The sequence below is a fragment of the Paramormyrops kingsleyae genome, chromosome 20 (genome assembly GCF_048594095.1).
Source record: "Paramormyrops kingsleyae isolate MSU_618 chromosome 20, PKINGS_0.4, whole genome shotgun sequence".
Lineage (NCBI taxonomy): Eukaryota > Metazoa > Chordata > Actinopteri > Osteoglossiformes > Mormyridae > Paramormyrops > Paramormyrops kingsleyae.
This window is the reverse complement of record NC_132816.1, coordinates 1,686,447-1,699,467: the sequence shown is the minus strand read 5'-3', so window position 1 is coordinate 1,699,467 and position 13,021 is coordinate 1,686,447. Positions and strand designations below refer to the sequence as shown.

Here is a 13,021-nt window from a genome sequence, read left to right as displayed (position 1 = left end):
GATTTTGTCTGATACAGGACCACAATCTTCGTTAGGTATATGTTTTGTCCTCATGCTCTGCCTGCGCAGCTAATTGCCCTCAGTAGCATGGGGATTCATAATTAAAGATAAGGAACATGCTCATATTTATATATGGTTATTGATTGATTGATTGATTGATTGGAAGAGGGGCAAGTGCCCCCCACCCCAACCCACCGACCCACCCTATTCTGAGGATCCTGCAAGTAAGGCTACTAATAAAACTCGGTGAAAGTATGAAATTTACATTCCTGTTAATGGTATAGAATTCATATCAAAAGCAATAATGAGTGTTTATGTTTGCTGTGTGATGAACATCCCTTCTCTCCTCGAATTCCGCGTCTGAGTTATAATACTACGGCTGACAATGTTTCTCATCCTGCCCCACTGACACAAAGCAGCCAGAAGGTGGCGCTCCTCACCAGTTCCAGAACTGATGCCGGGCATAAAACGCCCGCGGCTCGAAGGCATACAGCTTCAGGAGAATCTCCAACAGATACAGCCCCAGGAAGACCCACTCGGAGTACGAGATAAATGGGTTCTCCTCGTCAAGTCCGATAAACACGGCGTTCACTAGGATGATCAAATCATACACATAGACAAAGAACCTGCAAAGAAGGAAATTGCCAATTAAATACGTCTGACATTATTAACAACATCTAATCACATAAACGAGTAACGATTTAAACTGATCTCCGAGGGCTACAGAGACTCACCGGTGCTGCACCACACAGCGGGTGCACCTGCTGGCAGCGGAGTTATAAATCCCAGGCAGATATATTTGCAGGGGGTGAATTCGGGACTTTAGAGTTATCACCTGGATGTTCAGAAGGTCAGCCAGCTGGATGAAGGCAGGCCTCCCTAGAAGCATAAAAACACATTGAAAGGACTGAAGTTATACAGCCCTGCCTCCTGAATAAAGCTGGCTGGTCAATAGCATGGGATATTTTAAATTATGCAAACCTAATTTATATGAAGCAAATGACTGATAGTTATGAAGAGTCCTGTGTAAGGACAAAGTGTAGATGAGTATCTAGGTAAGGGGTGTCAAATTGCAATCCTGGAGGGCCGCAGCCCTGTGTAGCTTAGTTCTTTCCCTGTTCCACCACAAATGATTCCGCTCAACAGCTATGTGGTAATTAGCACAAGAAGTTGAATCAGGTGTGTTAAACGAGGGGACACCCAAAAATGTGCAGGGCTCTGGCCCTCCAGGACTGGAGTCTGACACCTGTGGTCTAGGTGGACCAAATTTTCCAAGGGCGTAGATTTGGGTATGGACAGTATGGACATGTCCCTACCTGGAAGTAGTGTGTGTTCAGGGGGTGGGGGAAATTGGGGCTGATTTGGGGCCTGTATCACGAAGCCAGATTTTTTGCTTAGCTGGATAACTTGTTGGATTTGAAGTAGTCTGGGCTATTTGTTTGGGAGCGAAGATAAATTCCATTTAAAAAGGAGTACCTTAAATCTGGTAAAGCAACTAATATTGCTTCATGACACAGTCCATTCGTCCCTATCAATGTTGAAACCAAACCTACGCCCTGAGCGTTGACACACACAAGAACTAGAGATGCACCGATACTGATATTCAGATCGGTATCGGCGCCTATCCAGACCTATATGACGGATTGAGTATCTGCCATGCGTGACTGATCCACGTCCTATACTTACTTATTTAGTTTTTGGCAATCAATCACACAACAGATCTTTTCCATTTTACATGTGTTTTTTGTGGCATTCAAATCGAACGCTATCCCTGCCCCTCAGTCTTTTTTGCCACTCAGTGGGTGTGAGTACAGTGACTTCCGCCTGCTGAGACGTCATGCGCATTACCCTTCGCAGTACAAGGAGCGTAAGATAAGACATGACGATCTGGGATTATTATACGCTTTTAACAGAAACCAGCAGCACAGCGATTTGCAATCTATGTAAAATAAAGTTTTGAGGTGGGAATAGCGTTTAATGGACAATCCCATTTAACAAAGCGCACGCAACTGTGAGACAAAACAAAGCAATGGATGATTTGGGAGTCGCCAACTTAATTGGACTGTTTTGCGAACTCGCTGCAGCTTGTGATACAAGAGGGGCTGCCATCGCAACAAAAGTGTAACTGCGCTGACACCAATGGGAGAAAAACTGTTAAAATTTTAAGCATTCACCACTTGTGTATAATTGCTTTGAAGTAGGGGTGCAACGATTATTCGACATTGTCGACAAAAATCGACAATAAAAATAGTCGCCGACGAATTTGATTGTCGATAATTGTCGCCAGACGTATTTTTAAATGGAGTGAGACGTTTTCCTTCCTTTATACTTGTGCAATACTACCACTTTCCAATAGACTGCACCAATACACCACACAGGTGAGATTCGCTCTTGCACATTCAGCAACAGGTAGAAGAATGGTGGCCACAAATCAGGCATATTAAACGCTCTAAAGTCTCAAAGGCTTTTATGTCCGAAAACAAAGACGAGATCTACAAAAGGGTGAATAGCACGGACTTCTTGTCTGGCGTATCTAATAATAATAATAATAATAATAATAATAATAAATAATTATAACAACAACAACAACAACAATAATAATAATAGGGCATAATAGACTAGTAGTAGTATATTTTACATTTTCAAAAAAGATCAGAATAGAACGTATTTTTGTTTGGAAGTCGGTGGTGTGTCATGAAGTGTCTCATTCGCTAAAAAATTAGCTAATAAAGGTCAGAAAACAGTGTAGAAAACCCATTGCTTAAATAAAGAAGCCAAAACTCTGAAGCTCAAGATTCAGGACAGTGGCTCCAATGTCGCAAGTGCTGCGAGAGCTTATAATCCCTTAAAAATAAATAACAGCAGTTTAAGTCCGTTTTCTTGCTGTTAACAGAGGAATGGCAATGGGAAGCTGCTCTAAATTTCCTGTATTTTGGGTCAAGATCTTGGGATTTTTCAGCCTGCTTTAAAATGAGTTTTTATTTGTAAACATAGGCTATATAAATATAGCTTATATGACAAGAAATTACCGTGCATTTTAACCCCTATACCGCAAATGAAGTACGAATTAGCATATACAGGTTAAAATGCATGATAATTTCTTGTCATATCAGCACAAATGTACATAAAATACGTACACATTTGCACTGTCACAGCAAAAGATTGCCGCACGTATCGCTTATAAAAGGTGAATGCGTACTTGCATACCAGTTATATGCAGCCCTGATTATAACAAATATTGTATCAGAAATTCGGATCGGTGCCGATCCAGACCTATTTGACGGATCGGGTATCAGCCATGTGTGACCAATCCACATCCTATACTTACTTATTTAGTTTTTGCCAATCTCTAAAAAGAAACCTCCCATTTCGTGTTAAATCTATTTGCACAATCAATCGCACTACAGCTCTTTCCCATTTTACATGTGTTGTCTTGCGGCATTGATGTCGAACAATAACCTCATGCTAAATGTAAAAGCTGGTAGCTAAATAGGAGCCATTTTATAATTATGCAATATATAATCCGATTAGTCGACTAATCGTTTTAATAGTCGATGACTAGTCGACTATCAAAATAGTCGTTAGTTGCAGCCCTACTTTGAAGATATTCATATTGAACTGCAAATGCCTCAAAAACGCTTAAAACAAACGAGGTGGAACAGTACGTTATGCATGTGTGTAGTAGCCTAATTAAATATTTTTTGTCATACATTTTTTCCATCTGTATTTACTAGCTTAAAAAAATTCATATATAAAGTATAACAAAGTAAAAAGAGCTCTTGTATCGGAATCTGTATCGGAATCGGCAGTTGTGTATCGGAATCGGATCAGAACTGAAAAAATGTGGATCGCCCATCTCTACCAAGAACATAAGAAATTCGGCCCATCAAGCTCGTTTGGGGAGAACTTAACTAATAGCTCAGAGTTGTTAAAATCTTATCTAGCGCTGATTTAAAGGAACCCAGGTTTTTAGCTTGCGCTACACAGGAAGACTATTCCATACTCTAACTACAAGTTGTGTGAAGAAGTGCTTTCTCAAATTCATTTTAAAATGTTCTCCCACTGATTTCCACTTATGGCCACAAGTTCTAGTATTTAAACCAATATTGAAATAGCCATTTGGCTGAAGAGCATCCAGACCCGTTAGAATTTTATACACCTGGATCATGTCCCCCCTTAGTCTCCTTTGTTCGAGGCTAAACAGATTCAGCTCAGCTAACCTCTCCTCATAAGACATTCCTCTAAGACCAGGAATCATTCTTGTAGCCCTACATTGCACAGCAATGTCCTTTTTAAGGTATGGTGACCAAACCTGCACACAATAGTCTAGGTGGGGTGTTACCAAGGAATTATATAGTTGTAGCATCACCTCCCATGACTTAAACTCCACACACCTAGAGATCTAACTCAACATCCCATTGGCCTTTTTCATTGCTTCCCCACACTGGCGAGAGTGGGACATCAACATACACACCGAGGTCTTCGTCATAATCAGCTACCTTTATTTCAGTGGAACCCATAAAATATATGTACTTTATATTTCTGCTCCCTGCATGGATTACCTTATATTTATCAATGTTAAATTTCATCTGCCAGGTATCAGCCCAGTTGCTAATTAAATCAAGATCCCGATGTAGCCTCTGTGCTGCTAGTTCAGTATCTGTTACACCACCCACCTTGGTGTCATCTGCAAATTTCACCAGTTTACTGTACACTCACCTAAAGGATTATTAGGAACACCATACTAATACGGTGTTTGACCCCCTTTCACCTTCAGAACTGCCTTAATTCTACGTGGCATTGATTCAACAAGGTGCTGAAAGCATTCTTTAGAAATGTTGGCCCATATTCATAGGATAGCATCTTGCAGTTGATGGAGATTTGTGGGATGCACATCCAGGGCACGAAGCTCCCGTTCCACCACATCCCAAAGATGCTCTATTGGGTTGAGATCTGGTGACTGTGGGGGCCATTTTAGTACAGTGAACTCATTGTCATGTTCAAGAATCCAATTTGAAATGATTCAAGCTTTGTGACATGGTGCACTATCCTGCTGGAAGTAGCCATCAGAGGATGGGTACATGGTAGAGGTCGACCGATATATCGGCCGGCCGATATATCGGGCCGATATTTATCATTTTTTAATGTATCGGCATCGGCCGATATCCGAGTGCACTACGCCGATTTTCAGACAGGCACGTCTGCGGGCAGCCCAGTGTTATTGTTGCTGTGGAACACGTGACCCATGCTGCCTTGTGCAGGACCACAGCCAGAAGTTTTGGAAGAGTCCTGGGATAAAACGGTAAGGCTTAAATTCTGATCTTTCAATGACCTGTTTATTTAAGTAGTTTGCTATGAAATGTTGCTTTAAAAGAAAACGCGAATTACGCTATTGGGAACTGGGGTAATGATAATGAGCCTTCAACCAACTGTAGCTTACAGGTAACATTAAGGATCATTGATTCTAATAGAGTTCGTTTTGTGCGCTTATTGGTGGGCTCACAGACGTTTTTTAATCGTTAAAAATCATTTTAATTGTTAACATTTTAATTATTACCATATCAGCCCGATGTTATCAGTTATGTTTTTTTTCTTGTGTCGGAGAGTTTCACTCTGAGTGTGTGGGGCGGAGCGGGCAGCTCTCAAATACTGCAGCGTGTGTGAGAGTTGCGTTACTCTGCCCTGATCACAGACAGCGCCGTCCTCGGAGACACAGAGCTGCTAAGAACAATGTATGGGAGAAAAGTGTTTGTTCGAAAGCGTGGTTACCATTTACTTGAGCTGATGCTGACAATGGTCCTTCTGTGCAACTTTTTTTCATTTGAGACCGGAGATTCAAACAATTTGTCAGACGTCTAGATAAAAAGTGCATGACTTTGCGCAGTTAGTTTCCTCATTAAACATGTCTATCCTTTATACGGGCTTATACGTAGACAACGTCACAATCACTAGGGGCTTATGTTGTCCTTGCATACAAGGCTGTGCAATACGACAGTTATTTTATTTTATTTTCCGGGATCACTAGATTCTGATTGTGAATTTGGCTTTAAGCTATCTGTCTGCTAACAACAGAAACAACATGTTAGTGTACACTACTCATCATACCATGATGCACTTAGTGTTTTTTTTTTCTTCAAAATGTATTAGAGTGTAATTGTTTTAATATGCATGGAATACTGGAATTGTAGAATGAATTGAAGATGAAGGTACTATAATAAAAATTCTAACCTTGCATTTATTCTTCTGTTTTAGTAATTGCTGTCTGATGGGTGAACAAAAATCTAATCCTGTATGGCACCATTTCAAAGCCAACACCAGGAAAAGCCAGGTGCAATATCTGCAGCAGACTGGTGAGCTTGGGAGCTGAAGAATGAGTTTGCTGCTAAAGTGATTCTGATGCTGCTATCTTTATTGTTTATAAGTTTAAGTTGTTTATAAGTTGTATTGTGTTTTTGTTATTTAAGTTTATATTTAAATTTACACAAGTCAGTATTCAATAAATGCTAAGTTGAGAAATTTTGTGTATCGCTTGTTATTATTAATGTGATATTTTATCATGCAAATAGAGCAGAAAACGTCCAATTTTCGGCCAAAAAATATCGGCAGCATATATCGGCCATCGGCTGACCCTGACTCCTAAATATCGTCATCGGCATCGGCTATTGAAAAACCCATATCGGTCGACCTCTAGTACATGGTGGTCATAAAGGGATGGACATGGTCAGAAACAATGCTCAGGTAGGCCGTGGCATTTAAACGATGCCCAATTGGCACTAAGGGGCCTAAAGTGTGCCAAGAAAACATCCCCCACACCATTACACCACCACCACCAGTCTGCACAGTGGTAACAAGGCATGATGGATCCATGTTCTCATTCCGTTTACGCCAAATTCTGACTCTACCATTTGAATGTCTCAACAGAAATCGAGACTCATCAGACCAGGCAACATTTTTCCAGTCTTCAACTGTCCAATTTTGCTGAGCTCGTGCAAATTGTAGCCTCTTTTTCCTATTTGTAGTGGAGATGAGTGGTACCCGGTGGGGTCTTCTGCTGTTGTAGCCCATCCGCCTCAAGGTTGTGAGCGTTGTGGCTTCACAAATGCTTTGCTGCATACCTCGGTTGTAATGAGTGGTCATTTCAGTCAAAGTTGCTCTTCTATCAACTTGAATCAGTCGGCCTATTCTCCTCTGACCTCTAGCATCAACAAGGCATTTTCGCCCACAGGACTGCCGCATACTGGATGTTTTTCCCTTTGCACACCATTCTTTGTAAACCCTAGAAATGGTTGTGCGTGAAAATCCCAGTAACTGAGCAGATTGTGAAATACTCAGACCGGCCCGTCTGGCACCAACAACCATGCCACGCTCAAAATTGCTTAAATCACCTTTCTTTCCCATTCTGACATTCAGTTTGGAGTTCAGGAGATTGTCTTGACCAGGACCACACCCCTAAATGCATTGAAGCAACTGCCATGTGATTGGTTGATGAGATAATTGCATTAATGAGAAATTGAACAGGTGTTCCTAATAATCCTTTAGGTGATATTGGTGTCAATATCATTAATGGAAATTAGGAACAATAGTGGTCCTAAAATTGAACCCTGCGGTACCCCACTATGAACGCAGGCCCACTGTGACATTGTGCCTCTTATAAGACAGCGCTCTCCTTGCCATGCCCCATGCCGCACAATGAGCCCCGCCACACGGGAGCGACAATGAGCATGTTGGCCCTGACAATGCAACAGGAAGCCTTTGGCAAGGCTGTAAGCAGAACTTCCACCTCCAGCACCAAGAGCCCCGATAAGCAATGAGGTGAGCTAACGAACTCAACAGCTAAAAGCAGGAAAAGGCCAGACTGACCGATATAGCCTCTGTTGTGCTCGTCAGACACATTCCACAGGAGCTCACGGTGGACAGCGCTGATGCCAGGCTGCACCGCGTGCACCAGTCGGTTCCACGTCTCCCGCATCACCACGGGCTCATCACCGCGCGGCTCCTGCAGCAACCGGAAGGCCTGCACCATGTTGCGTCGCTTAGCCCTCACCAGCTGACGCACCTCCTCCTGCAGGGGTGGGACGGACATGCAGTGAAAGGCTCAGAGGCCCCCCGAAGGGTAAGGGACCCCCAAGGGGGCTGAAGTGGTTTAAACTTGAAATAATTCAAGAACTAAGTCAAAAAGGCACAACAGCCACCAGGAGACAACACTGCACACAGCCACCACAAACAGCCGGTAAACCACCACTGCCTGCAACCCGAGCCTAAAAAAAAAAGTGTCAATGGCTTCCAACTCTGTATGATTCATCCTACTACATAAATGGAGTTCCTTACACAAATGCATCAGTGTCTTAATACTAATGATTATTTGATGCCGACGTGCCAGGGGATTCAGTATTTGCCACTTTCCGCACACATTTGAGGCGGCAATAGGAAAGTAAAACTTCATTAAATCATCAATATCTAAGTTACTAGCACTGAATCCAGTGAAAGAGGGCTAGCACCCAAGAACTGTAAACACATTTTGAAAGAAACACGTTGGTTTTCGTGGGGTGTAGGATACCTGTGGGCTGAGGTTGCCATTGACTTAGTGATTTTACAGAAATCAAGCCCAAAATCACTTATTATAACGGGACTTGGCAACTGTTCCCATCCTGTGCTACTGCTAGAATAGGCAGTGTCTTATTTGGCATACAGGTGGGGGTGTCACTGATAATAATAAATAGATATTTTCAGGCAAACAGTGAATTCTCTGGGTGCTTGGAATTTGAATTGTACTCTACAATTCATTTGTTTGAGTTTTTGCGGATGATTACAAGAATTAAAATTGCATCACAGAGTCACCACTGAGTTAAGAGGTAGTTAATTACATGGAATGATTGTAATTGTGAGTCATTAGGGATAAAAGTGTTATGGACACCAAGACAAAAATGCGTGACTAGATTCAAAAAGAACAATATTGAGTGACACTAAGTATCACTGGGATCAGCAGCCCTGGGGGCTGTCATCCTAACTGCAAAGTAGATTGTTCTGTTATGTATGTCTGACAGCAATGCAAGCCAAAAGTACAGGTGAATGCCAACACATGGCGTATCGTTGATTTACCTTCAGGTGCTTCTTGTAGTTGTTGTAGACGACAGCCAGGAAAACGGACATGAAGATGTAGGTATTTATGACGATATAGATGATGAAGAAGACGGAAAACATGATGCCATAGTTGTAGGCTGGCATCCTTCATAAGGAAGAAAAAGAATTTTAGGAATGCTTCAGGAAGGGTTAATATTGGTAGCATTGGAAGCACATTGGTAACATTTGATGCATCACAACACACCCATGTAAAGCGCCTAGGGGCAACTTCTGAAATGCACTATATAAAAATAAACTGAATATGTCTGAGTTTATTTAGGCTAAATCATTTACATATACAGTGGTATGCAAAAGTTTGGGCACCCATCAATAAATAACACATTTTGGTCATTTTTTAATGGAAAAGATGTCTCGGTAGGAAATGGAAAAAATGCACAATATTTTCACCAAACATTGTTGCATAGTTACTTTTTATGTCATAAATTGAAAAAAGATAGAAAATAAAAACATTATTGTGGCACTCTGCAAAAGTTTGGGCACCCTACATAATCAGTACTTAGTAACACCTCCTCTGGCAGATATCACAGCTTGCAAATGCTTTTTATAGCCAGCTAAAAGTCTTTTCAATTCTTGTACTTGGGATTTTCTCCCATTTTTCCTTGCAAAAGGCTTCTAGTTCTATAATATTCTTTGGTCGTCTTGCATGCACAGCTCATTAAAGATCTACTCACAAATTTTCAATGATGTTTAAATCAGGGGACTGTGATGGCCATTCCAAATCCTTCAGCTTGCATCTCTTGAGGCAGTACATGGTGGATTTCGAGGTTGTTTAGGGTCATTGTCCTGTTGTAGAAGCCATCCTCTTTTCAGCTTCAGCTTTTTTACAGATGGTGTGATGTTTGCTTCTAGTTCTATATTAGCTTCATCAGTCCACAGCACTTGTTTCCAAAACGCATCAGGCTTCTGTAGATGTTCTGTTGCATACTTCTGACGTTGGATTTTATGATGGGGACTGCTGACTCTTCCGTGAAGGTCTTGTGGAATGGTGCACCACCACTTCTGACTCTGCTAAATGTTCCTGCAGGTTTTTTTGCAGTCAAATGGGGGTTTTGATTTGTCTTTCTGACCTGCATACGAGCAGTTCTCTCCAAGAATTGTCTTGGTCTTCCAGATCTCATCTTGACCCCCACAGTTCCACTGAACTGCCATCTCTTAATTACATTGCTCACTGTGGAAACTGCAAGATGACAACGCTTTGCTATCTTCTTGTAGCCTTGTCCTGCATTGTGGGCATCAATAACTTTCATTTTCAGAGTCTTACACAGCTGCTTAGAGGAACCCATGGTTGCTGAGTGTCCACAAGTGTGTGCACAATGTTTGAAGAGTCAGAGTATTTGTAAAGTTTTGAAATTGGCACCAGCTGACATTTACTAATGACAGCTGTCGCCATGCATCAGATCTAACGAGCTGATTAAGGTCTGAAACCTTATAAAAAGAATCTGAGACTTTGGAACTCTTAGGGTGCCCAAATTTTTGCACAGTGCCATAATGTTTTTATTTTTTATCTTTGTTCAATTTATGACATAAATAGTAACTATGCATCAATGTTTGGTGAAAATATTGTGGATTTTTCCCCCCATTTCCTACAGAGACTGTTTACATTTTTTCAATTAAAAAATGACCAAAACATGATTTTTATTGAGGGGTGCCCAAACTTTTGCATACCACTGTATGTATGAATTTCAGGTCTATAAGATTCTAACAGGTTTGGATGCTGTTCAACCGAATAGTTACTTCAGCATTAGTTCAAATACAAGAACTCGTGGCCATAGGTGGAAATTAGTGGGAGAACATTTCAAACTGGATTTAAGGAAGCACTTCTTTACACAGCGTGTAGTCAGAGTATGGAATAGTCTTCCTGATAACGTAGTGCAAGCTGAATCCTTGGGTTCCTTTAAATCAGAGCTAGATAAGATTTTAACAACTCTGAGCTATTAGTTAAGTTCTCCCCAAGCGAGCTCGATGGGCCGAATGGCCTCCTCTCGTTTGTATAGTTCTTATGTTCTTATGTTCTTATCCATGCACTCAGGGACAGAGTGTGGCAGAATTTCAACCAGGAAATGTCACTGTCACACACACACAAAGTTGGCGGGGGGGATATGGCAGGCCAGGCTAAAAATAAAAAAAAAATGGATGGACTGCAAACTGAAATATAATAAAAAAAAAAAAAAATCATACAAATGAAACAGTTTGTTAGTGTGTTTGTTCTATGGAACGAGTTTGACATTGCCGGTAAACTTAGCACCCATCCTGTACTGATAATTAAAATGCTGGGTCCCATTGTCCCAGATTTCTGTAGATTGAAAGTGGAATTTCTGGTGTCTGTGACTGTAATTGAATTCTGCATGTTCTACTGGATGGCAGTGTTTCAGATGGTGAAAGTTTACAGTATTTCTAGCTGTAGGCATAAATTTTCGGCAGAGTTTACAATACAAAGAATAAGTCTGTTGTGTTTCGGACTTTTAAATTGCCAAAGCACCAATGTCGTTTTACCATGTTTATCCACAATATCCCCATTTTTAAAAGATGTTGTGGCTGCAGAGCTACTGCTTTCTTTACAGACATTTGAAGTTTCCTCTGAAGGAGCGCTTACCACTTCTATGATATTACCAAAACAGTGATATGTGGTGTGCTCCACTGACTCAACCAACCTTGCTGTGCGTTTGCTGGGCATAGAAAAGACTAACAAATGATTACTTGGAACTACATTTGTTTCTGTGGTGTTAGGCTGATGTGTGCTATTAAGTAATGTCTGCCCACGATGGATATTTTTTTATCATATATTATGATAAGTTGATGCCTGATTTTCATCACCCACTCATAGCCCCAGGCAATAAAATTTGCTGAGCAGGGGGACCCTGACGATACAAATATTTTCCCCCACAGCCAGAATTCACAGCACAACCAGGAATTCTCCTGATTAACTACTCTGGCACTGGATACATCCACACATCTTCCTGTACAGAACCATAGCAAAGCTTAGAGCCTCTTCCAGACAGGATTTGGTACAAGCAAGGGGAATACAGGGCTTACACATGCACACCACAGCCTATTGTAGAGATACCGATTCACCAAACCTACATAACATGCAGACACTGAGCAAACCCCCGACCTAGGATGTCTGAGGCAAATATTCAGATATATATAGTAATTTCCAGTTCATATAATAAACTAAAAAAAAAACACTGAAGCCATATTGTTATTATTGGGTAAAAACACCACCTACATGACATCAGGACTGTTAGCGGTGGTGACCAGCACGTAGAGGTCAAAGACGATGTCAAGGTAGTCTGTGAAGTAGGCACGTCCTTCACTGGTCACAAGGCCTCTTAATGAAGGGAGAAAATGAAACTACAGTAAATAAAACCTAAAATAGCTAGACACTTTTTCTATAACAGTACAAAAAGAATAGGTGACATTTTACTTGAGGGGGCACAGATAACATAGTAATACACTTTTACTTAATGCATTAATTAACCAGAAAGTGCTAGTTATGTACTGATCCTATGCTCATTCAGCATTAATCAATCATAATAATTCATGCATTTCATGCAGGAACTATATTTGGTCATGATTTGTACTTCAGAAATAAGCAAGTTATTTGTGTCCCTTCAAGAAAAGTGTTACCAAAAAAAGTGATTAATATTGCGATGCTGTGTGGCTTAATCACTCGCAAACCAGCATGCATTGCAGCAGACTGTACATAGTGTAAATATTTGTGTAAATAAATGTCCGTGATATGTAGTAACGTCAGTGCATGGAAATGTGCTGTGTTCTCATTTAGTGTTGGATATAATAATGCCCCATTGTGGTGTGCATACTGGTGACCTTCCCTGTTCATGTTGCTACTGATACTCTCTCTCTCTGGCAGTTGTGCTAA

The 13,021-nt window shown here is 41.1% G+C and overlaps 1 protein-coding gene across 1 annotated transcript in view; it reads right to left on the bottom strand.

Moving 5' to 3' along the window:
- tpcn3 (two pore segment channel 3) overlaps window positions 1–13,021 on the bottom strand; it is a 31,447-nt gene that overhangs the window by 11,332 nt on the left and 7,094 nt on the right. The window contains exons 7-11 of the mRNA XM_023830415.2: window positions 12,368–12,469; window positions 9,100–9,226; window positions 7,861–8,062; window positions 735–879; window positions 441–626 (exon numbers count right to left, since the gene is read on the bottom strand). Coding sequence (XP_023686183.1) covers window positions 441–626; window positions 735–879; window positions 7,861–8,062; window positions 9,100–9,226; window positions 12,368–12,469 — 762 coding nt within the window. The remainder of the gene's footprint in view (window positions 1–440; window positions 627–734; window positions 880–7,860; window positions 8,063–9,099; window positions 9,227–12,367; window positions 12,470–13,021) is intronic.